At 43.7% G+C, this 27,671-nt stretch overlaps 1 protein-coding gene across 1 annotated transcript in view; it reads left to right on the top strand.

Moving 5' to 3' along the window:
* The window catches only part of LOC128644125 (gastrula zinc finger protein XlCGF66.1-like), a gene marked incomplete at its 3' end in the record, with an annotated part of 53,969 nt that extends 31,757 nt beyond the window's left edge, over positions 1 to 22,212 (top strand). The window contains exons 6-7 of the mRNA XM_053696837.1: positions 14,489 to 14,581; positions 22,107 to 22,212. Of these exons, the coding sequence (XP_053552812.1) occupies positions 14,489 to 14,581; positions 22,107 to 22,212 (199 nt within the window). The remainder of the gene's footprint in view (positions 1 to 14,488; positions 14,582 to 22,106) is intronic.
* Positions 22,213 to 27,671: the final 5,459 nt, after the last annotated feature.

Genomic DNA, 27,671 nt, shown 5'->3' on the forward strand with positions numbered 1-27,671 from the left:
ACCCCAGCAGAAGCGCTGGCACCAGGGCAGAGTGCCGCTGGCCTCTGCCCCCCAAGTACCATCAGCTATTTGCCCAGCTGCGCCAGGAAGGCCGAGGATGCTGCACTTTCATCCTGCAACCTGGAACTTACAGGCCAGTACTACGTATTGTGGGGGGGCTACTTTGCTGCTAGCGATTATTTGTGGGTGGGTTGCGAGACTAACTTGGGCACTGACCGGCAGAAGGTCAGGTGCCTGGTTAGTCTCCCTCCAAAAGGGGAGATATGTTACAAACTGCTGTTTGTAACTGGCCCTTTAAATGAAAAATTGCCCTGCTTCCCTGGATTTTGGAGAAGCCTATTTGCCAGCCTCCTTCCACATGACTATGGCCCCTGGAAGATTGTGCCCCTGAGGACATATTGACTTTTGTTGGGTGTGTGTGGCCCTTTAAGAACCATCTGGGGACATATTGTGACTTTGATGAACAATGCCCCTTTAAGACTATGTCCCCAGACCTGTGAAATGACTTGTCCCTGGCTTTCTCCCACTTGGTTCAGTTTCATTGTGTGCCATTAAGAGTTAAATTTTGTTCAGCTTCAAGAAACCTATTCTAAATACAAGTCTGCTGGGATTAGCTCTAATTAGGTTTAGTGATCAACTTTCCCATTGTCTAATCAGACTAGTATTGATAAGGTGGACTGCATTGTTTTATTGTGTGTAATGTTATCTGCTGAAGTAAATGTTGTGGCCTGTCAAAGGGAGTGTCTCTCTATCTAATATCAAATGTGTGATGGGGGATTTTATGCCTCCCCCTGAGAGTGTCCTGTTTGCATGTAACCTGAATAAAAGCAGGCTGTGTGCTCCAGCACATCAGACCTATTTTCTGTCCCTCTAACTTGCAGCTTTGACTCATGTTTGTAGGGGACAGCTTCAGCTAATATCACTACAGGGATTGCTGACTATGGTGCTGATGATTCTTTGGTGAGCGCTAGGAGCATCCTTTTCTACGGTCCAACTTCCAGCCAGCCTGGAGGCAACCGTAACACCTTCTCTCTCACCCTCTGCTTCATGTAAACGATACACACACATGCCCTCTCTTCCCTTCTCTCTCACCCTCTGCTTCATGTAAATGATACACACACACATGCCCTCTCTTCCTTCTCTCTCACCCTCTGCTTCATGTAAACGATACACACACATGCCCTCTCTTCCTTCTCTCTCACCCTCTGCTTCATGTAAAAGATACACACACATGCCCTCTCTTCCCTTCTCTCTCACCCTCTGCTTCATGTAAACGATACACACACATGCCCTCTCTTCCCTTCTCTCTCACCCTCTGCTTCATGTAAATGATACACACACATGCCCTCTCTTCTCTTCACTCTCACCCTCTGCTTCATGTAAATGTTACACACACATGCCCTCTCTTCCGTCTCTCGTCCTCTCTGCTTCATGTAAATGATACACACACATGCCCTCTCTTCCTTCTCTGTCACCCTCTACTTCATGTAAATGACACACACACACACCCTATCTTCCCTTCTCTCTCACCCTCTGCTTCATTTAAATAACACACACACACATGCCCTCTCTTCTCTTCTCTCTCACCCTCTGCTTCATGTAAATGGTACACACACACACGCCCTCTCTTCCCTTCTCTCTCACCCTCTGCTTCATGTGAATAGTACACACACATGCCCTCTATTCTCTTCCCTTCTCTCTCACCCTCTGCTTCATGTGAATAGTACACACACATGCCCTCTATTTTCTTCAATCTCACCCTCTGCTTCATGTAAATGATACACACACATGCCCTCTCTTCTCTTCACTCTCACCCTCTGCTTCATGTGAATAGTACACACACACGCCCTCTCTTCCCTTCTCTCTCACCCTCTGCTTCATGTGAATAGTACACACACATGCCCTCTATTCTCTTCCCTTCTCTCTCACCCTCTGCTTCATGTGAATAGTACACACACATTCCCTCTATTCTCTTCAATCTCACCCTCCGCTTCATGTAAATGATACACACACATGCCCTCTCTTCCCTTCTCTCTCACCCTCTGCTTCATGTAAATGATACACACACATGCCCTCTCTTCTCTTCACTCTCACCCTCTGCTTTATGTAAATGGTACACACACATGCCCTCTCTTCCCTCTTTTGTCCTCTCTGCTTCATGTAAATGGCACACACACATGCCGTCTCTTCCCTTCTCTCTCACCCTCTGCTTCATGTAAATGATACACACACACATGCCCTCTCTTCCTTCTCTCTCACCCTCTGCTTCATGTAAATGATACACACACATGCCCTCTCTTCTCTTTCAATTTTGATTAATGTCAATAGTACACACACACCTTCTGTTTCCTTCTTTCTCACCATCTGCTTCATGTAAATGATACACACACATGCCCTCTCTTCCTTCTCTCTCACCCTCTACTTCATGTGAATAGTACACACACATGCCCTCTCTTCCCTTCTCTCTCACCCTCTGCTTCATGTAAAGGACATACACACATGCCCTCTCTTCCCTTCTCTCTCACCCTCTGCTTCATGTAAATGACACACACACCCTCTCTTCTCTTCTCTCTCACCCTCTGCTTCATGTAAATGGTACACACACACATGCCCTCTCTTCCCTTCTCTCTCACCCTCTGCTTCATGTGAATAGTACACACACATGCCCTCTATTCTCTTCCCTTCTCTCTCACCCTCTGCTTCATGTGAATAGTACACACACATGCCCTCTATTCTCTTCAATCTCACCCTCTGTTTCATGTAAATGATACACACACATGCCCTCTCTTCCTTCTCTCTTACCCTCTGCTTCATGTAAATGATACACACACATGCCCTCTCTTCCTTCTCTCTCATCCTCTGCTTCATGTAAATAGTGCACACACATGCCCCCTCTCTTCCCTTCTCTCTCACCCTCTGCTTCATGTAAATAGTACACACACATGCCCCCTCTCTTCCCTTCTCTCTCACCCTCTGCTTCATGTAAATAGTACACACACATTCCCTCTCTTCCCTTCTCTCTCACTCTCTGCTTCATGTAAATAGTACACACACATTCCCTCTCTTCCCTTCTCTCTCACCCTCTGCTTCATGTAAATAGTACACACACATTCCCTCTCTTCCCTCTCTCGTCCTCTCTACTTCATGTAAATAGTACACACACATGCCCTCTCTTCCCTTCTCTCTCACCCTCTGCTTCATGTAAATGATACACACACATGTCCTCTCTTCCTTCTCTCTCACCCTCTGCTTCATGTAAATGATACACACACATGTCCTCTCTTCCTTCTCTCTCACCCTCTGCTTCATGTAAATGATACACACACATGTCCTCTCTTCCCTTCTCTCTCACCCTCTGCTTCATGTAAATGATACACACACATGCCCTCTCTTCTCTTCACTCTCACCCTCTACTTCATGTAAATGTTACACACACATGTCCTCTCTTCCTTCTCTCTCACCCTCTGCTTCATGTAAATGATACACACACACATGCCCTCTTTTCCTTCTCTCTCACCCTCTGCTTCATGTAAACGATACACACACATGCCCTCTCTTCCTTCTCTCTCACCCTCTGCTTCATGTAAACGATACACACACATGCCCTCTCTTCCCTTCTCTCTCACCCTCTGCTTCATGTAAACGATACACACACATGCCCTCTCTTCCCTTCTCTCTCACCCTCTGCTTCATGTAAATGATACACACACACATGCCCTCTCTTCCTTCTCTCTCACCCTCTGCTTCATGTAAACGATACACACACATGCCCTCTCTTCCTTCTCTCTCACCCTCTGCTTCATGTAAACGATACACACACATGCCCTCTCTTCCCTTCTCTCTCACCCTCTGCTTCATGTAAACGATACACACACATGCCCTCTCTTCCCTTCTCTCTCACCCTCTGCTTCATGTAAACGATACACACACATGCCCTCTCTTCCCTTCTCTCTCACCCTCTGCTTCATGTAAATGATACACACATGTGTCCTCTCTTCCCTTCTCTCTCACCCTCTGCTTCATGTAAATGATACACACACATGCCCTCTCTTCCCTTCTCTATCACCCTCTGCTTCATGTAAACGATACACACACACATGCCCTCTCTTCCCTTCTCTCTCACCCTCTGCTTCATGTAAATGATACACACACATGCCCTCTCTTCTCTTCACTCTCACCCTCTGCTTCATGTAAATGTTACACACACATGCCCTCTCTTCCCTCTCTCGTCCTCTCTGCTTCATGTAAATGATACACACACATGTCCTCTCTTCCTTCTCTCTCACCCTCTGCTTCATGTAAATGATACACACCCACATGCCCTCTCTTCCTTCTCTCTCACCCTCTGCTTCATGTAAACGATACACACACATGCCCTCTCTTCCTTCTCTCTCACCCTCTGCTTCATGTAAACGATACACACACATGCCCTCTCTTCCCTTCTCTCTCACCCTCTGCTTCATGTAAACGATACACACACATGCCCTCTCTTCCCTTCTCTCTCACCCTCTGCTTCATGTAAATGATACACACACATGTCCTCTCTTCTCTTCACTCTCACCCTCTGCTTCATGTAAACGATACACACACATGCCCTCTCTTCCCTTCTCTCTCACCCTCTGCTTCATGTAAATGATACACACACATGCCCTCTCTTCTCTTCACTCTCACCCTCTGCTTCATGTAAATGTTACACACACATGTCCTCTCTTCCTTCTCTCTCACCCTCTGCTTCATGTAAATGATACACACACACATGCCCTCTCTTCCTTCTCTCTCACCCTCTGCTTCATGTAAACGATACACACACATGCCCTCTCTTCCTTCTCTCTCACCCTCTGCTTCATGTAAATGATACACACACATGCCCTCTCTTCCCTTCTCTCTCACCCTCTGCTTCATGTAAACGATACACACACATGCCCTCTCTTCCCTTCTCTCTCACCCTCTGCTTCATGTAAATGATACACACACACATGCCCTCTCTTCCTTCTCTCTCACCCTCTTCTTCATGTAAATGATACACACACATGCCCTCTCTTCCTTCTCTCTCACCCTCTGCTTCATGTAAACGATACACACACATGCCCTCTCTTCCCTTCTCTCTCACCCTCTGCTTCATGTAAACGATACACACACATGCCCTCTCTTCCCTTCTCTCTCACCCTCTGCTTCATGTAAATGATACACACACATGCCCTCTCTTCCCTTCTCTCTCACCCTCTGCTTCATGTAAATGACACACACACACACACACCCTCTCTTCTCTCTCACCCTCTGCTTCATGTAAATAGTGCACACACATGCCCTCTCTTCCTTCTTTCTCACCCTCTGCTTCATGTAAATAGTACACACACATGCCCTCTCTTCTTTTCACTCACCCTCTGCTTCATGTAAATAGTGCACACACACGCCCTCTCTTCCTTCTTTCTCACCCTCTGCTTCATGTAAATAGTGCACACACACGCCCTCTCTTCCTTCTTTCTCACCCTCTGCTTCATGTAAATAGTGCACACACACGCCCTCTCTTCCTTCTTTCTCACCCTCTGCTTCATGTAAATAGTGCACACACATGCCCTCTCTTTCCTTCTCTCTCACTCTCTGCTTCATGTAAATAGTACACACACGCCCTCTCTTCCCTCTCTCGTCCTCTCTACTTCATGTAAATAGTAAACACACATGCCCTCTCTTCCCTTCTCTCTCACCCTCTGCTTCATGTAAATGATACACACACATGCCCTCTCTTCCCTTCTCTCTCACCCTCTGCTTCATGTAAATGATACACACATGTGTCCTCTCTTCCCTTCTCTCTCACCCTCTGCTTCATGTAAATGATACACACACATGCCCTCTCTTCCCTTCTCTATCACCCTCTGCTTCATGTAAACGATACACACACACATGCCCTCTCTTCCCTTCTCTCTCACCCTCTGCTTCATGTAAATGATACACACACATGCCCTCTCTTCTCTTCACTCTCACCCTCTGCTTCATGTAAATGTTACACACACATGCCCTCTCTTCCCTCTCTCGTCCTCTCTGCTTCATGTAAATGATACACACACATGTCCTCTCTTCCTTCTCTCTCACCCTCTGCTTCATGTAAATGATACACACCCACATGCCCTCTCTTCCTTCTCTCTCACCCTCTGCTTCATGTAAACGATACACACACACATGCCCTCTCTTCCTTCTCTCTCACCCTCTGCTTCATGTAAACGATACACACACATGCCCTCTCTTCCCTTCTCTCTCACCCTCTGCTTCATGTAAACGATACACACACATGCCCTCTCTTCCCTTCTCTCTCACCCTCTGCTTCATGTAAATGATACACACACATGTCCTCTCTTCTCTTCACTCTCACCCTCTGCTTCATGTAAACGATACACACACATGCCCTCTCTTCCCTTCTCTCTCGTCCTTTCTGCTTCATGTAAATGATACACACACATGCCCTCTCTTCTCTTCACTCTCACCCTCTGCTTCATGTAAATGTTACACACACATGTCCTCTCTTCCTTCTCTCTCACCCTCTGCTTCATGTAAATGATACACACACACATGCCCTCTCTTCCTTCTCTCTCACCCTCTGCTTCATGTAAACGATACACACACATGCCCTCTCTTCCTTCTCTCTCACCCTCTGCTTCATGTAAAAGATACACACACATGCCCTCTCTTCCCTTCTCTCTCACCCTCTGCTTCATGTAAACGATACACACACATGCCCTCTCTTCCCTTCTCTCTCACCCTCTGCTTCATGTAAATGATACACACACACATGCCCTCTCTTCCTTCTCTCTCACCCTCTGCTTCATGTAAACGATACACACACATGCCCTCTCTTCCTTCTCTCTCACCCTCTGCTTCATGTAAACGATACACACACATGCCCTCTCTTCCCTTCTCTCTCACCCTCTGCTTCATGTAAACGATACACACACATGCCCTCTCTTCCCTTCTCTCTCACCCTCTGCTTCATGTAAATGATACACACACATGCCCTCTCTTCCCTTCTCTCTCACCCTCTGCTTCATGTAAATGACACACACACACACACCCTCTCTTCTCTCTCACCCTCTGCTTCATGTAAATAGTGCACACACATGCCCTCTCTTCCTTCTTTCTCACCCTCTGCTTCATGTAAATAGTACACACACATGCCCTCTCTTCTTTTCACTCACCCTCTGCTTCATGTAAATAGTGCACACACACGCCCTCTCTTCCTTCTTTCTCACCCTCTGCTTCATGTAAATAGTGCACACACACGCCCTCTCTTCCTTCTTTCTCACCCTCTGCTTCATGTAAATAGTGCACACACACGCCCTCTCTTCCTTCTTTCTCACCCTCTGCTTCATGTAAATAGTGCACACACATGCCCTCTCTTTCCTTCTCTCTCACTCTCTGCTTCATGTAAATAGTACACACACGCCCTCTCTTCCCTCTCTCGTCCTCTCTACTTCATGTAAATAGTAAACACACATGCCCTCTCTTCCCTTCTCTCTCACCCTCTGCTTCATGTAAATGATACACACACATGCCCTCTCTTCCCTTCTCTCTCACCCTCTGCTTCATGTAAATGATACACACATGTGTCCTCTCTTCCCTTCTCTCTCACCCTCTGCTTCATGTAAATGATACACACACATGCCCTCTCTTCCCTTCTCTATCACCCTCTGCTTCATGTAAACGATACACACACACATGCCCTCTCTTCCCTTCTCTCTCACCCTCTGCTTCATGTAAATGATACACACACATGCCCTCTCTTCTCTTCACTCTCACCCTCTGCTTCATGTAAATGTTACACACACATGCCCTCTCTTCCCTCTCTCGTCCTCTCTGCTTCATGTAAATGATACACACACATGTCCTCTCTTCCTTCTCTCTCACCCTCTGCTTCATGTAAATGATACACACCCACATGCCCTCTCTTCCTTCTCTCTCACCCTCTGCTTCATGTAAACGATACACACACACATGCCCTCTCTTCCTTCTCTCTCACCCTCTGCTTCATGTAAACGATACACACACATGCCCTCTCTTCCCTTCTCTCTCACCCTCTGCTTCATGTAAACGATACACACACATGCCCTCTCTTCCCTTCTCTCTCACCCTCTGCTTCATGTAAATGATACACACACATGTCCTCTCTTCTCTTCACTCTCACCCTCTGCTTCATGTAAATGTTACACACACATGCCCTCTCTTCCCTCTCTCGTCCTTTCTGCTTCATGTAAATGATACACACACATGTCCTCTCTTCCTTCTCTCTCACCCTCTGCTTCATGTAAATGATACACACCCACATGCCCTCTCTTCCTTCTCTCTCACCCTCTGCTTCATGTAAACGATACACACACACATGCCCTCTCTTCCTTCTCTCTCACCCTCTGCTTCATGTAAACGATACACACACATGCCCTCTCTTCCCTTCTCTCTCACCCTCTGCTTCATGTAAACGATACACACACATGCCCTCTCTTCCCTTCTCTCTCACCCTCTGCTTCATGTAAATGATACACACACATGTCCTCTCTTCTCTTCACTCTCACCCTCTGCTTCATGTAAATGTTACACACACATGCCCTCTCTTCCCTCTCTCGTCCTCTCTGCTTCATGTAAATGATACACACACATGCCCTCTCTTCCCTTCTCTCTCACCCGCTGCTTCATGTAAATGATACACACACATGCCCTCTCTTCTCTTTCAATTTTGATTAATGTCAATAGTACACACACACCTTCTGTTTCCTTCTTTCTCACCCTCTGCTTCATGTAAATGATACACACACATGCCCTCTCTTCCTTCTCTCTCACCCTCTGCTTCATGTAAATGATACACACACATGCCCTCTCTTCCTTCTCTCTCACACTCTACTTCATGTGAATAGTACACACACATGCCCTTTCTTCCCTTCTCTCTCACCCTCTGCTTCATGTAAATGACATACACACATGCCCTCTCTTCCCTTCTCTCTCACCCTCTGCTTCATGTAAATGATACACACACATGCCCTCTCTTCTCTTCTCTCTCACCCTCTGCTTCATGTAAATGGTACACACACACATGCCCTCTCTTCCCTACTCTCTCACCCTCTGCTTCATGTGAATAGTACACACACATGCCCTCTATTCTCTTCCCTTCTCTCTCACCCTCTGCTTCATGTGAATAGTACACACACATGCCCTCTATTCTCTTCAATCTCACCCTCTGCTTCATGTAAATGATACACACACATGCCCTCTCTTCTCTTCACTCTCACCCTCTGCTTCATGTAAATGATACACACACATGCCCTCTCTCACCCTCGGCTTCATGTAAATGATACACACACATGCCCTCTCTTCTCTCTCACCCTCTGCTTCATGTGAATAGTACACACACATGCCCTCTATTCTCTTCAATCTCACCCTCTGCTTCATGTAAATGATACACACACATGCCCTCTCTTCTCTTCACTCTCACCCTCTGCTTCATGTAAATGATACACACACATGCGCTCTCTCACCCTCTGCTTCATGTAAATGATACACACACATGCCCTCTCTTCTCTTCACTCTCACCCTCTGCTTCATATAAATGGCACACACACATGCCCTCTCTCACACTCTGCTTCATGTGAATGATACACACACATGCCCTCTCTTCTCTTCTCTCTCACCCTCTGCGTCATGTAAATGGCACACACACATGTCCTCTCTTCCTTCTCTCTTACCCTCTGCTTCATGTAAATGATACACACACATGCCCTCTCTTCTCTTCACTCTCACCCTCTGCTTCATATAAATTGCACACACACACATGCCCTCTCTCACCCTCTGCGTCATGTAAATGGCACACACACATGCCCTCTCTCACACTCTGCTTCATGTGAATGATACACACACATGCCCTCTCTTCCCTTCTCTCTCACCCTCTGCTTCATGTAAACGATACACACACATGCCCTCTCTTCCCTTCTCTCTCACCCTCTGCTTCATGTAAACGATACACACACATGCCCTCTCTTCCCTTCTCTCTCACCCTCTGCTTCATGTAAATGATACACACACATGTCCTCTCTTCTCTTCACTCTCACCCTCTGCTTCATGTAAATGTTACACACACATGCCCTCTCTTCCCTCTCTCGTCCTTTCTGCTTCATGTAAATGATACACACACATGTCCTCTCTTCCTTCTCTCTCACCCTCTGCTTCATGTAAATGATACACACCCACATGCCCTCTCTTCCTTCTCTCTCACCCTCTGCTTCATGTAAACGATACACACACACATGCCCTCTCTTCCTTCTCTCTCACCCTCTGCTTCATGTAAAAGATACACACACATGCCCTCTCTTCCCTTCTCTCTCACCCTCTGCTTCATGTAAACGATACACACACATGTCCTCTCTTCCCTTCTCTCTCACCCTCTGCTTCATGTAAATGATACACACACATGTCCTCTCTTCTCTTCACTCTCACCCTCTGCTTCATGTAAATGTTACACACACATGCCCTCTCTTCCCTCTCTCGTCCTCTCTGCTTCATGTAAATGATACACACACATGCCCTCTCTTCCCTTCTCTCTCACCCGCTGCTTCATGTAAATGATACACACACATGCCCTCTCTTCTCTTTCAATTTTGATTAATGTCAATAGTACACACACACCTTCTGTTTCCTTCTTTCTCACCCTCTGCTTCATGTAAATGATACACACACATGCCCTCTCTTCCTTCTCTCTCACCCTCTGCTTCATGTAAATGATACACACACATGCCCTCTCTTCCTTCTCTCTCACCCTCTGCTTCATGTAAATGATACACACACATGCCCTCTCTTCCTTCTCTCTCACACTCTACTTCATGTGAATAGTACACACACATGCCCTTTCTTCCCTTCTCTCTCACCCTCTGCTTCATGTAAATGACATACACACATGCCCTCTCTTCCCTTCTCTCTCACCCTCTGCTTCATGTAAATGATACACACACATGCCCTCTCTTCTCTTCTCTCTCACCCTCTGCTTCATGTAAATGGTACACACACACATGCCCTCTCTTCCCTACTCTCTCACCCTCTGCTTCATGTGAATAGTACACACACATGCCCTCTATTCTCTTCCCTTCTCTCTCACCCTCTGCTTCATGTGAATAGTACACACACATGCCCTCTATTCTCTTCTCTCTCACCCTCTGCTTCATGTAAATGATACACACACATGCCCTCTCTTCTCTTCACTCTCACCCTCTGCTTCATGTAAATGATACACACACATGCCCTCTCTCACCCTCGGCTTCATGTAAATGATACACACACATGCCCTCTCTTCTCTCTCACCCTCTGCTTCATGTGAATAGTACACACACATGCCCTCTATTCTCTTCAATCTCACCCTCTGCTTCATGTAAATGATACACACACATGCCCTCTCTTCTCTTCACTCTCACCCTCTGCTTCATGTAAATGATACACACACATGCCCTCTCTCACCCTCTGCTTCATGTAAATGATACACACACATGCCCTCTCTTCTCTTCACTCTCACCCTCTGCTTCATATAAATGGCACACACACATGCCCTCTCTCACACTCTGCTTCATGTGAATGATACACACACATGCCCTCTCTTCTCTTCTCTCTCACCCTCTGCGTCATGTAAATGGCACACACACATGTCCTCTCTTCCTTCTCTCTTACCCTCTGCTTCATGTAAATGATACACACACATGCCCTCTCTTCTCTTCACTCTCACCCTCTGCTTCATATAAATTGCACACACACACATGCCCTCTCTCACCCTCTGCGTCATGTAAATGGCACACACACATGCCCTCTCTCACACTCTGCTTCATGTGAATGATACACACACATGCCCTCTCTTCCCTTCTCTCTCACCCTCTGCTTCATGTAAATGATACACACACATGCCCTCTCTTCCCTTCTCTCTCACCCTCTGCGTCATGTAAATGGTACACACATGCCCTCTCTCACCCTCTGCTTCATATAAATGGCACACACACATGCCCTCTCTCACACTCTGCTTCATGTGAATGATACACACACATGCCCTCTCTTCTCTTCTCTCTCACCCTCTGCTTCATATAAATGGCACACACACATGCCCTCTCTTCCCTTCTCTCTCATCCTCTGCTTCATGTAAATGATACACACACATGCCCTCTCTTCCCTTCTCTCTCACCCTCTGCTTCATATAAATGGCACACACACATGCCCTCTCTCACACTCTGCTTCATGTAAATGATACACACTACACACGCATGCCCTATCTTCCCTTTTTTTTTCTTCACGCTCTGCTTCATGTAAATGATACACACGCATGCCCTATCTTCCCTTTTTTTTTCTTCACGCTCTGCTTCATGTAAATGATACACACATGTGCCCTCTCTATCCCACTTCTAGTTCATTAAATGGTTTTCTGAAAACTCTTATTTTATTGTGAACTCAGACATTTGGGCCATTAATAAAGATTAAATATAGGAATAAATACGATGACAGTAGTGGAACATTATTTAATCTACAGACTATTATATATACATTTTGAAGGGACATTCCGGTGAAAATGTAAAAGCACATAAATTAGTTACATCTTTGAATAGAAACATTCAAGCAATATAAATGTATTGGCAAAAATACCTATAGTAAAAGTTATCACTGTTTTAGTGTTAGCATTTGTCTCTGCTCGTGCATGTGACGCATAGCTAGATATTCTCAGTGCACCAGCATTTTAAATACAGCAGCTGCTCAGAGCACCTGCGTGGCTTGTATCATGTCAGCAATTAACAAATTGAGTCATCACCAGATGGTAAAAGCACCTTAGGTTCTCTGAACAAGTGCTGTGTTTGAAATGCTGGTGCACGGTGCATACTTAAAGGGATGCTAAACCCAGTTTTTTTATTTAATGATTCAGATAGAGCATGCAATTTTAAGTAACTTTCTAATTCATTCCTATTATCAATTTTTATTTGTTCTCTTGCTATCTAAGAAGCCAGATCATTTTTGGTTCATATACCTGGACAGCACTCGTGTATTGGTGAGTGCATTTAGCCACTAATCAGCAAGCACAACCCAGGTTGTGAACCAAAAATGGGCCGGCTTCTAAACTTACATTCTTGCTTTTCAAATAAAGATAGCAAGAGAATGAAAATAAAAATTGATAATAGGAGTAAATTAAAAAGTTGTTTAAAATTGCATGCTCTATCTGAATCATGAAAGAAACAATTTGGGTTTAGTGTCCCTTTAAATACATGTTTGAAACAGCTATAGCTTTTATTAGAAGCAATTTTGCTAATACAGGTGTACCCCGCTCATACAGCGTGTTAGGGACCGGAGCCCCGCTGTACTTGCCAGTGCGTTTAAAAACTTGAAAATATGTTTGAACTAACATTTATTAGGGGTGCAATAGCGCTACGTTTAGTTTAACACTAGCACAGCACAGTATTTAATAAATACTGTACCTGTAAAATAGTGACAATTACTGTAGTAAAATTTGCCAGACTATAGCACTGAGACACAGATTGCACTGTGATGCTGTAAACAGAGTGAACTGTGCATAACGCAATGGTGCCAGTCACCTTCCTCGCAATCTCACGAAGATTACAGCACTTTTTCAAAATCCTTGGAGGTTGAACCTTTAGCTCCACAAAGCGCTGTATTAGCGCAGCGCTGTAAAGTGAGGTTTACCTGTACATCTATATTACAAAGATGCTTCTATTCAAAACTGAAATGCACCCATGTGGATTCTAATTTTGGCTGGAATGTTCTTTTCAGTTCTGAAATAAGTTTTGGGTGTTTATGCTTCATACTCGTACCTTCAAATTTGCAATATATTTGAAATATTTAACGTAACATCTAAACGTACAAATGTAATAAAATTACATTTTTGATGTTATTGATCAACCTCAATATGCACCAAATATTAAAGGGACAATCTACTTTTTTTTTATTTTTGTTCAAAAAGATAGATAACGACTTTACTACCAATTCCCCAGCTTTGCTAAACCAACATTGTTATATTAATATACTTTATAACCTTAATTTATCTGTTTCTAAGCCTCTGCAGGCCATCTCTTATCTCAGTGCCTTTTATTAGCCTTTTACAGTGCTAGTTCATGTGTGTCATATGGATAACATTGTGCGCACTCCTGTGTAGACTGATAATAATTATGCAGGAACAGCACTAATTGGTTGAAATGCAAGATTGTGAAATAAACTGAGATACAGAGGCCATCTACATAGGCTTAGGTACAAGGTGATCACAGAGGTAAAAAGTATTAATATAACATTGTTTGTTATGTAAAACTGTAGAATGGGTAATAAAGGGATTGTCTATCTTTTTAAACAATAATAATTTTCAAGTAGATTCTCCCTTTAAGTGTATGGCAATTAAGTACCCATTACTGTGTTAAACAATAGTTGCCTTTGGGGTGAAATAAAATCCTAAACCTTGAAATATTGTCTGCAATAAATGTTCTTACAGATGACATTAATACTGACGTAGATGTTAAAGCAGAAGATCTGAGTGTAACGTGTCAGCTGGCAATTAAGGAAATGTGTGACAGTGACAATGAAGGTAAGTGCGTGTGTGACGTGTTTTCTGTTTTATAGGGTATTACCTGTTTTTTTATAGCTTGTTGTCTGTAAGTACTGTACATTATATTATCAGTCAGGGTGTCACCTCAATCACACACTGCAATAGTGTACGCAGTTGAATTGCATGTTTTAATGAGCTGTGAAGACACACAAGCAAATGCAGGCATGCAGCCCGTAGGTGAAACATTTATTTTAGATACATTTAGGGCCAGATTACGAGGGGCACGTTAACATTTATGCATGGGTGATAAGGAATTTTATCTCGGCTATTTGCTGGCATCCGCCCGTATTACAAGTTGAAAGTACTCTAGAATGATTACCGCATCCTCAGAGCCCTGGTTAACTGTTTTGGGAAACACAGTGTCACAAAAAAAAAGTACATTTTCGCTTGTGAGGGATACCCCGACTGGGTAGCTCCGTCCAAAGGGTCCTGCTTCCTCCCTGCTGACTGCAGCTGTGTAGCCGCCAAGTGATTACAGCCAGTAGCCCAGCCTGATACCCGACAACACCAGTATTCAGGCTTCCACCCTGTGACAGACTCTGGTTCCCCCGACTGGGTAGCTCTGCCAAATGGTTCTTCCTCTCCCTGACAACAGGTCACTATGTAGCAGAGAAAGTGGCAGACTCTGGCCACCCCGACTAGGTAGCTCTGTCAAACGGTTCCTTCTGACAACCAGAACCTGGAACAAGCCGCTATGTAGCGGGGAAAGTGAAAATATCAATCACCACCAAAAATAACTAGACAGACTAGCATTCAGGTGAAAAAAGGAACTGATTTTATTGGTAAACACACACACTCCTTACAAAAACACAGTCTTATCTCACTCCCAAATCTCCCGCCATTCCTGCCCCTCCAGACAGGCTGTCGTCAGCCATAGCAGCCACAGTCCCACAGAGTCCCCGGACACAGAGGTAGTGTTTTCAGGGTGTCATTTGAAAGCTCTCGGTCCCCAGATGCCACAGTCCAAAAATCGATGTGATTCATTACTGGGAACCAGAGTTACAGCCCATTAAAGATAGGGGGGTAGAGGTGTCCAAAACCCCCTGTTCCCAAAGTAGCTCCCTTACGGTAATTTCCCTACCTCTTGTCCTCCCCAGAGGCTACCAGTCCCCAAAAGAGTGGAGCTCTGGGGCAAAGGGCTGCTGGAGCGACTAGGGGTAAAGTTAGCGGGTGTCCGGCTTAATGCGGCTGGCCGGCAGTTCCAGGAGCCCGGACAGCCTAGAAGGGCTTTCCCGGTAGGGGTGCGCATCTTCACTGGTCTCACGATTCGATTCGATTATGATTATCATGTCAACGATTCAATTCGATTCCACGATGCATCACGATTACTACCCATGGTTTTCATCAACAAATTCATATTTTTGTTTAGAACAGTAAATGCTAAATGTGTGTATATTATAATATATATATATATATATATATATATATATATATATATACACACATAGTTATATACATGCTAACAATATATAAATTATATTCAATAAAAAATGTTTGCATCAATCTTTAACAAACAAAAGTCCATAGCCTTTAATACAGATATAAGTATAAAAAATACTCAAACTTTTCTAAAGGAACATAATTCACTATATAGGTAGTAAATGCTGTCTCCTGTCACTTTACACACAGCATCTTTGTATAAACATAAGCCTAAAAGTTCTTATCATAAAGTGAATTCATTATACACTACCGTATAGGAATATATTATATTTGGTACCTCTATATTTTTATATTTACACAGCACCCCCACACTGTTTATACACACTGTATACTCACACCAGGCACAAGACGCTTGTCACACTGTATTTACACACGCATTGAATATCAACCGATCTGTAAACTGTACTCACAATAACGTTGCATGCGCTCCATGTAACATCGCAACACATCACCTCATTTTGCTCAAGAACCCCCTCACCTGCACAGGGTCTGCCATCTTGCTCCATTCATGCTCCTCTATCCCCAGAGGAAAGCACTTGTTCAAGACCTCAACCATCTCACTGCACAGGCGCGACTTAGGGATCCCCGCAACCGTAGACAACAGAGCAGAGTATGGGTTCTTTAGTCAACCATATTGGGAAAGACAGAAGTTTTCGGGTGAGACCATTACGCAATCTGAGGGATGTTGTCCGAAAGGCGTGCTTCTGGAAAGCAATAGGCTGGTCTGTAGGAGGAAATAAAGGGAGAAAGTTCCTAGTCTTGCCGGGCAGGGTCACGTGACGTGTTAATCGATTCGGCTCTTCACTGCATCGATGCAGCATCGTTAAAGGCTGCATCGCGATGCATCGTGGTGCCGATTATTTTCAACACCCCTATTTCCCACTCAGATATCAGCTCTTTCCTGATCAGGTACACATAGCACAGCCAACATATAGCAAGAGCCTGGGATATCCTGTAGCCATGAACGGGCCAAAACTAATGTAAACCGGAGTGAGCCATGTAGTAAGGGGGTGGGGGTAGCCTTGGCGGACTGGTATCCGTGACATCTCCCCCCTTCCAGTTCAGCAGACCTGGCTAGATCATTAACTGGTTGGCCTGGGGCTGTCCGGTGGCCCTCTACTTGTCGATTGCTGGGAGAGGTCATCCCATCCCTCCTGGACTTGAGGCATCCATGGTGTTTCCCGCTGGCCTTCATCCCCTGCGCCCGGGGTGCAGGGATAGTTACCCAATGCAAAGTTTTCCGAGGCCGGTTCCAAAACAGTAGCTCTTTCCTCTCTGGGCTGCTCTCCCAGGAAAGGCACTTGCTAATCCAACTGGAGGGTGTACTATTCCTCACAACTGGGGAGTGTCTGAGGGATACAGGGCACAGGTGAGTGTACGTGTGTGATGTGTCTGAGGGATACAGGGCACAGGTGATTGTACTAGTGTGACGTGTGTCTGAGGGATACAGGGCACAGGTGAGTGTACGTGTGTGATGTGTCTGAGGGATACAGGGCACAGGTGAGTGAGTGTACTGTTGATGTGCCTGAGGGTTACAGGGTACAGGTGAGTGTACGTGTGTGATGTGTCTGAGGGATACAGGGCACAGGTGAGTGTACGTGTGTAATGTGTCTGAGGGATACAGGGTACAGGTGAGTGTACGTGTGTGATGTGTCTGAGGGATACAGGGCACAGGTGAGTGTACGTGTACGTGTGTGATGTGTCTGGGGGATACAGGGCACAGGTGAGTGTACGTGAATGATGTGTCTGAGGGATACAGGGCACAGGTGAGTGTACGTGTGTGATGTGAGATGTGACTGAGGGATACAGGGCACAGGTGAGTGTACGTGTGTGATGTGTCTGAGGGATACAGGGCACAGGTGAGTGTACGTGTGTGATGTGACTGAGGGATACAGGGCACAGGTGAGTGTACGTGTATGATGTGTCTGAGGGATACAGGGCACAGGTGAGTGTACGTGTGTGATGTAACTGAGGGATACAGGGCACAGGTGAGTGTACATGTGTGATGTGTCTAAGGGGATACAGGGCACAGGTGAGTGTACGTGTGTGATGTCACTGAGGGATACAGGGCACAGGTGAGTGTACATGTGTGATGTGTCTAAGGGGATACAGGGCACAGGTGAGTGTACATGTGTGATGTGTCTGAGGGATACAGGGCACAGGTGAGGTGTACGTGTGTGATGTGTCTGAGGGATACAGGGCACAGGTGAGTGTACGTGTGTGATGTGTCTGAGGGATACAAGGCACAGGTGAGTGTACATGTGTGATGTGTCTGAGGGATACAGGGCACAGGTGAGTGTACATGTGTGATGTGTCTGAGGAATACAGGGCACAGGTGAGTGTACGTGTGTGATGTGTCTGAGGGATACAGGGCACAGGTGAGTGTACGTGTGTGATGTGTCTGAGGGATACAGGGCACAGGTGAGTGTACGTGTGTGATGTGTCTGAGGGATACAGGGCACAGGTGAGTGTACGTGTGTGTTGTGTCTGAGGGATACAGGGCACAGGTGAGTGTACGTGTGTGATGTGTCTGAGGGATACAGGGCACAGGTGAGTGTACATGTTTGATTTGTCTGAGGGATACAGGGCACAGGTGAGTGTACGCAAGGGATACAGGGCACAGGTGAGTGTATGTGTGTGATGTGTCTGAGGGATACAGGGCACAGGTGAGTGTACATGTGAGATGTGTCTGAGGAATACAGGGCACAGGTGAGTGTACATGTTTGATGTGTCTGAGGGATACAGGACACAGGTGAGTGTACATGTGTGATGTGTCTGAGGGATACAGGGCACAGGTGAGTGTACATGTTTGATGTGCCTGAGGGATACAGGGCACAGGTGAGTGTACGTGTGTGATGTGTCTGAGGGATACAGGGCACATGTGAGTGTATGTGTGTGATGTGTCTGTGGGATACAGGGCACAGGTGAGTGTACATGTGTGATGTGTCTGAGGGACGCAGAGCAAAGGTGAGTGTACGTGTGTGATGTGTCTGAGGGAAGCAGGGTACAGGTGAGTGTACGTGTGATGTGTATGAGGGACGCAGAGCAAAGGTGAGTGTACGTGTGGGATGTGTCTGAGGGATACAGGGCACAGGTGAGTGTACATGTTTGATGTGTCTGAGGGATACAGGGCACAGGTGAGTGTATGTGTGTGATGTGTCTGAGGGATACAGGGTACAGGTGAGTGTACGTGTGTGATGTGTCTGTGGGACGCAGAGCAAAGGCGAGTGTACGTGTGTGATGTGTCTGAGGGATACAGGGCACAGGTGAGTGTACGTGTGTGATGTGTCTGAGGGACGCAGAGCAAAGGTGAGTGTACGTGTGTGATGTGTCTGAGGGATACAGGGTACAGGTGAGTGTACGTGTGTGATGTGTCTGAGGGACGCAGAGCAAAGGTGAGTGTACGTGTGTGATGTGTCTGAGGGATACAGGGCACAGGTGAGTGTATATGTGTGATGTGTCTGAGGGATACAGGGTACAGGTGAGTGTACGTGTGTGATGTGTCTGAGGGACGCAGAGCAAAGGTGAGTGTACGTGTGTGATGTGTCTGAGGGATACAGGGTACAGGTGAGTGTACGTGTGTGATGTTTCTGAGGGACGCTGAGCATAGGTGAGTGTACGTGTGTGACGTGTCTGACCATGGAACTCCCAGTAAAGTAGCCTATAAGTTTCTCATAAAATTGTGCATACATAAATAGCATTATAAACACGTTTTTTTAACCCTTTAAGGACACAGCTTTCAGTTTGCTCAATTGTTTTATGACGGAAAAATTCCGTCATATGTCCTTAAGAGGTTAAAGAACTACCTTGTTATTTGACTGCTGTGCTAGCTTAGTCTTAAACATGTAAATAAGTCTCCTTTTTACTGGTTGCTAGGCGCCTCTATGGACGAGTGTACACTGTGCACCAGCAGTGATTCTGTGACATTTATTGTTTGCCGTGTGCTATAGATCATTAGCAAGACCTAAGTTATCATATGACACCGCACTGCAGAGGGTACGTGTGCCTTAGCAGTAAATTTCAAAATGCGAGATTTCTAATATAGAATTGTTTTATCTTTTTTATATTTATAGGCCATGTTCTCATTTTAATTTACCTTCTAAATAATACAGGATTTCCTGAGACTGGTGTAGAGTCCTTTGAGAAATCGAGGGTTAAGTCATCATGTAGCCACTACAAAATTACTGGCTTCTGGATTCTTGGGCTGCCTCGTTTTGTACAAATTTGTCAGTCTTACAATACCCCATATAGACAGAGACACTCGTAGATAGACAGATATTTAACATTTACATACTGCTAGATTACGAGGCTTGCGTTAGGCTTAAAAGCAGCGTTGAGAGGTCCCAACGCTGCTTTTTAACGCCCCCTGGTATTACAAGTCTTGCAGGTACAGGTGTACCGCTCACTTTTTCGGCCAGACTCAAAAATACCGCAAATCCACTTACGTCAATTGCGTATCCTATTTTTTCAATGGGACTTGCATAGCGCCGGTATTACGAGTCTTCCAAAAAGTGAGAGGTACACCCTCTCCTGTCAAGCCTGGTACCGCATTTTAAAGTCAGTAGTAAGAGTTTTATGGGCTAACACCGTAGTATAAAACTCTTAACTAAAGTGCTAAAAAGTACACTAACACCCATAAACTACCTATTAACCCCTAAACCGAGGCCCCCCACATCGCAAACACTATAATACATTTTTTAACCCCTAATCTGCCGAACCGGACATCGCCGCCACTATAATAAATATATTAACCCCTAAACCGCCGCACTCCCGCCTCGCAAACACTAGTTAAATTTTATTAACCCCTAATCTGCTGTCCCTAACATCGCCGACACCTACCCTACATTTATTAACCCCTAAGCTGCCGCCCCCAATGTCGCCGCCACTATATTAAAATTATTAATCCTAAATCTAAGTCTAACCCTAACACCCCGCTAACTTAAATATAATTTAAATAAATCAGTTAACTAAATTATTCCTATTTAAAACTAAATACTTACCTATAAAATAAACCCTAAGCTAGCAACAATATAACGAATAGTTACATTGTAGCTATCTCACGGTTTATTTTTATTTTACAGTTCAACTTTGTATTTATTTTAACTAGATAGAATAGTTACTAAATAGTTATTAACTATTTAATAGCTACCTAGCTAAAATAAAGACAAATTTACCTGTAAAATAAAACCTAACACTACACTATAATTAACTTAATTCCCTAAATTAACTACAATTAAATACAATTATCTAAAGTACGGAAAAAAAACACTAAATTACAGAAAATAATAAAATAATTACAAGATTTTTAAACTAATTACACCTAATCTAATCCCCCTAATAAAATAAAAAAAGCCCCCTAAAATAATAAAAAGCCCTACCCTATACTAAATTACAAATAGCCCTTAAAAGGGCTTTTTGTGGGGTATTGCCCCAAAGTAATCTGCTCTTTTACCTGTAAAAAAAGTACAATACCCCCACCCAACATTAAAACCCACCACCCACACACCCAACCCTACTCTAAAACCCACCCAATACCCCCTTAATAAAACCTAACACTAACCCCTTGAAGATCACCTTACCGGGAGACGTCTTCACCCATCCGGGCCGAAGTCCTCAACGAAGCCGGGATAAGTCTTCATCCAACCGGGCAGAAGTGGTCCTCCAGACGGGCAGAAGTCTTCACCAGACGGCATCTTCTATCTTCATCCAAACTTTGGTTAACAAAAGCTTGTTACAATAGCTCTGACATAAGAGGGAATAACAATCTTGAGGGGCGGCGCATGCGCAATGCGCTAAAGGGAGTAATACCTGACTGGTCGCACGTCCAGAAAATATTCTAAGGGGCTTAGGCATTGTATTTTGTAAACAGACATTTAAAAAAATATTTATAAATGCAGACGATTCACACAGAATGTTCCGAACTACCATACTTAACTTCCTGCTATTATGTTTAAAAATGTATTACTTTTTGTGTGAACTGTCCCTTTAAGTTAATTGTAGGAGTTTGATGTTATTTTTGAAATTTCCAGTGATTTATTTATTTATTCTTTTTTTTTTCCCCCAGGTAAAAACGATGCTAAGATTTCATGTAACAAGGGAACAAACAAAAGATCAGTGGCTAAGAAATGTCCAACCATCAGAGCAGGAAATGTGTGCCAATATAAGTACAGGTGAGTGTACGTGTGTGAGATGTCTGAGGGACGCAGGGTGCAAGTGAGTGTACGTGTGTGACATGTCTGAGGGACGCAGTTTACATGTGTGACACTTGAGAGGGATGTAGGGCAAAGTGAGTGTTTGTGTCATGTCTGTGAGAAACAGGGCACAGATAGTGTATGTGTGCGACATGTGAGGGTTGCAGGGCACAGGTAAGTGTACGTGTGAGATGCGTCTGCGGGAAACAGGGCACAGGTGAGTGTACATGTCTGATGTGTATGTTCACTAATAGTTTATTTTACATATTATATATTACTTTTTATATAAAGTGATACTTTGGTTTTCATTACAAGTAAAGAATATATGGCATAAATGCAACATTCTAAAAAAAATAAAACTAAATGTTTTGTGCTTATAGCAATAATTATTTAAAGGGACACTCAAATAAACTTTTATGATTCAGAAAGAGCATTCAGTTTTATGATGCTTTCCAATTTACTTCCATAATCAAATTTTTGCAGTCTTTTTATATACATACTTTCTGGGGAACAAGCTCCTACTGAGCATGTGCACAAGCTCACAGGGTTTATGTATACTAGTCTGTGATTGGCTCATGTCTGTCACATGATAAAGGGAGGCGGAAAAAGGGTAGAAAAAAATAAATTTGACAATTTTTTTTTTACTGCTTATTTGAAATTCAGAGTAGGTATTATTGTCTTGTCTTTTTATTATGCATTTGTTAATTATGCAATTGTATTTAATGGTCCTTTATGTTACATATTAACCCTCTTTTCTGTGATGTAAATGCTCTTAGCCTTTTTTACGTTAACTCAATAGCTGTGGTGGTTTGATGTTATTTTGGAAATTTGTTACAAGTTGATATCCTTTTGGTTTATTTGTATTGGGGAATTTTAAGCTTTTTCAGCTAAATACTCCTCATCTATATGATATTACAGATTTGGCTACCTTACTTCCTTTCCTCAGATACCCCTACCCTCATTCTCAGTGACTTCAACCTCCCTGTTGATAATCCCACTGCCTCCTATGCAAAAAACTTCTGCAACTCACTTCCTCTTTAGGCCTGTCACAATGGACTGACTCTCCCACTCACAAAGATGGTCACTCCCTTGATCTGTTTTTCAGCTATCGATGCACTATCTCAAACTTCACAAACTCACCTTTTCCTCTTTCTGACCACCACCTCCTCACTTGTAACATCACCTCCCTCCCTATAATTTTCCCTCCTTCTACCTCTCACACTAAACTTCACAGCAGTATTAAGTCAATAGATCAGCAACAGCTTGCTAGCTCTCTCGAACCTCTTCTCTCTTCCAACCGCTCCTTTTCTTGTCCTGATGAATCTATCTGCCACTACAACTCCACCCTTACATCGGTTCTTGATAATCTGGCCACACCTACCATAGGTCAGAAAACATACACTCATCCTCAGCCCTGGCATACTCCTCTGACACGGTACCTACGCAGATGTTCCGTACTGCTGAGCGACACTGGAGGAAATCTCAGAGTTCTGCTGACTTTCTTCACTATAAGTTCATCTTGAACGCTTACTATTCTGCCCTTAATCTATATAAGCAACATTACTTCTCTACTTTTTTCTCTACTCTTTCTTCAAACCCAAAATGTCTGTTCTCCACATTCAATACTCTTCTCCACCCACCCCCACCTCCCACCAAAACTTTTCTCTCAGCTCAAGATTTTGCCAGTTACTTTAACAATAAAATAGACTCCATCAGAAATTAAATCTGCTCTCAACATACTACCAGTCCCCCACCCCCTCAAAAGCTCACAATCATCCAAAACCCACATAGCCATAAATTTTAGCTCTTTTGCCCCTGTTACAGAGGAAGAAGTTTCTGCCCTTATACTATCCTCTCACCTCACTACCTGTCCCCTCGACCCCATCCCCTCACAACTACTCCCCTCCCTCTCTTCTACCCTTACCTCTATACTCGCACACATCTTCAACCTCTCCCTCAGCACTGGTATAGTTCCCACATCTCTTAAACATGCATTAGTCACACCTATACTCAAAAAAAACCTTCTCTCGATCCAACCTTCCCATCCAACTACCACCCTATTTCCCTACTCCCTTTTGCCTCAAAGCTTCCTGAAAAGCTAGTATATGCACGTCTAGCCCATTTCCTTACATTAAACTCCCTCCTTGACCCACTGCAATCCGGATTTTGTCCCTTTCACTCAACAGAGACAGCAATTGTTAAGGTTACCAACGACCTACTTACAGCAAAATCCAAAGGCCACTTCTCTCTACTTATCCTCCTTGATCTGCCTGCAGCCTTTGATACTGTCGAGCACCCTCTTTTGCTCCATACCCCTCCAATCCTTTGGCATCTGCAACACAGCTCTCTCTTGGTTCTCTTCCTATCTGTCTAACCATACCTTTAGTGTAGCCTTCTCTGGGGCATGCTCTGCCCCGTTACCTCTTTCTGTTGGGGTACCGCAAGGCTCTGTCCTCAGTCCCCTTCTCTTCTCAATCTACACATCCTCATTAGGTTCCTTAATAAAGTCTCAAAGGTTTAATTATCATTCGTATGCAGACGATACCCAAATTTACGTTTCAAAAAATAATTGACCTAGGTCACCAATTGTGTGTGAACCTAGCTCAAAAAAGATATGCTTCTATACACTGTTAGAAAAGTTTCATATGTTTTAGAATAGTCATCAAAGTAAGCAATAGCAATTTTTTTAAAAATATAACTTTATTTATGTATTAAAAAGACAGCTTGAATTGAACTGTTGTCTGCTGCCTGCATATATTACTAAAAACACATCTCTTTTGTGTTGGGTTATAACTTCTGATGATTAGTGTTTAAGTTAGACAGGAAAATTTGTGGAAATAACACTATAGGTGTTGTGTTTGAAAATTCACTTGGCCTTATTGGTGGCTTGTTCTAAAACAAAATAGCTTGTTATTAATGTATTATCCACACTGAAATTTTACTGTTTCACGATGAATCCAAATTTTAACAAGACCGTATTTTATTGAGCTGCTGGTTGACAAAATTATTTATGTGGACTATAATGTCCGGTATCTTTTACTCTCATATCCAAATAATTTTTATTTTAGCTGATTATTATTGTGACATAAGATGGTCACCATTACCCTTGTAATATACAAATAGCTTTTGAATATCAGTGTTTTTAGCTGTTTAGAGTGTAAATAATATCAGCTCTGAATTGGTTAGATAATCCTGTTTGTATTTTTGGGGGTAACCTTTTGGGTATATCTTTAATAGGGGTTTAGAAAGTATTGATATGCCATTGCACTGTATGTAAATATGGTCATGGTTTGCTGCCCCTTAAATATTAATAATGATACTTTCTTATAACGCAACACCAGTGAGTACTATATTGTGAATTATTCTCTATTGGTTTCACTGTGTGTCTTTATAGCCAGCTACTATTTTTGTATCTTCTGGTTAAACTGAGGAAAAATTTCCTATTAAACCAATGGTTAACGATATTATCACTATGTGTTGAAGCTTTAACTTATTCAGTTTTACTTGGTCTGCTATGTGTTATCATCTAATGTCCCCGCTATGTATAACCTTCTAGCTGTAGGGTGTGGTAAATTTTGATTCGCTTGTACCTCCTATGTTCTTCTGCTATAACGTTACAGTTAGCTTCAGGCTAATACCTGTTTATAAGCTTTCTAGCTGCAGACTTGGAAAATACAGAGAAAAACTGAATTGCTCTGCCGTTTATTTAAACTGTCTACAATCAATATATTGAGTTTCAGTCACTTGTAGCTTGTTTGGAATAGTTGGATTGTTTTAAGAAAGTATCAAATCCCTTCCGTTTGTATCCACTATAATACCATGATTCTAATATTTCCCTATATTCACACCGCTAAACAGCAGTGATTACCTTTTAGTTACCTCTATGCTGTGAACCTGTTATGCTGCAGTGCCTCTCGATACTACAAAAATTATCTTGTCAGTATACCTTGTAATAATTACGGTCTATTACAAAAGGGTTATGTTTTTACTATTAATACCACTATCAGAGTTAATTATTTTTAACCACAAAAGAGAGCTAGTTAAAATTGTTTTAAGAAACCCCTGACGCCGCGTTTCCCATACGCAATCCTCAGAGGGGGTATACCCAAATTTACCTCTCTGCACCAGAACTATCTCCTTCCTTGCTAACCCGTGTCATTGTCTCTCTCATATCTCATCTTGGATGTCCTCTCACTACCTCAAGCTAAAACTCTCCAAACTGAGTTCCTTATCTTCCACCCTTCTTCCAAAATCTCCACCCCCATGACTCTATAACTGTAGATAACTACATAATTTCCTCACATGCCGTCTTGGGGTCACACTTGACTCAGATCTTTCACTCCTCACATTCAGTTCTTGGCTAAAGCCTGCGGCTTCCACTTTAAAACATTGCTTACATTAGACATTTCCTTACACAAGACACAACTAAGATTTTAAACCACACTCTCATCCTTTCCGCCTCATCTACTGCAACTCCATCCTCTCTGGTCTCCCTAGCTGCCACCTAGCTTCTTTTACAATCCATAATGAATGCCTCTGCCAGGCTCAACTTCCTTACACGTCGCTCTTCATCTGCCGCACCTCTCTGCCAATCCCTTCACTGGCTTCCTCTTGCACTCCAGGATTAAATACAAAATTCTCACTCTGACACACATAGCCCTCCACTGCATTGCTCCCCCCTACATCTCAGATCTTGTCTCCTGATACTCTCCCTCCCGTCCCCTTCGCTCCGCTCATGATCTCCTACTACAAGTGCTTCCTGAAGAGTCTACTATTCAGGGACACATACAACCTACACTAACCTTACTTATCTCCACTGCTATTCCCTTAAACTCCATGGCACGTAAGCCTATGAGGCCCAGCTGTTTGTAGTTCACCTTCATAAGAGCCGACTACAACAGTGCAACTCTCAGCAGGACCCTCTACCACTTTGATCCCGGTATTTTTTTTTATATACCACGTATGTTCATAGAGCTGCAAAAACCTGTTGGCGCTCTACAAATACCCTGATAATAATTGCCTGAGTAATACAGCTGGCTGGGGAGCTGCTGATTATCCCAGAGGTGTAGTGACACGTGAGTGAGATTCTTCTCTATGATGAAGATTTTATATATTGCTTAGATATACTACACCACCTGGGGCCATTTTCAAAAGCAGTAGTAAAAATTATTTTAGCCCATAAACTAATCTTTATATTACTAAAAGTTTTTGTGGACACAATATTAAAAGGAATAGATATATTAGGTAGAAAAACAACAACATTATATTAAAGTTAGTTCAGTCTTTGACTAAGTGTGAATTATTAGAAATAGTCCCTAATGTCCAGTAAACTGCCCTTAAGCCTTAGCATACAAAAGGTCTAGTTGTCACAGTGTCTACTACAAGTGTAGGGGACTGATTAAATCAGAACAGTTTATATGTTCTCATGATAAAATAAT

The sequence above is a fragment of the Bombina bombina genome, unplaced genomic scaffold, assembly GCF_027579735.1.
Source record: "Bombina bombina isolate aBomBom1 unplaced genomic scaffold, aBomBom1.pri scaffold_1061, whole genome shotgun sequence".
Classification (NCBI taxonomy): domain Eukaryota; kingdom Metazoa; phylum Chordata; class Amphibia; order Anura; family Bombinatoridae; genus Bombina; species Bombina bombina.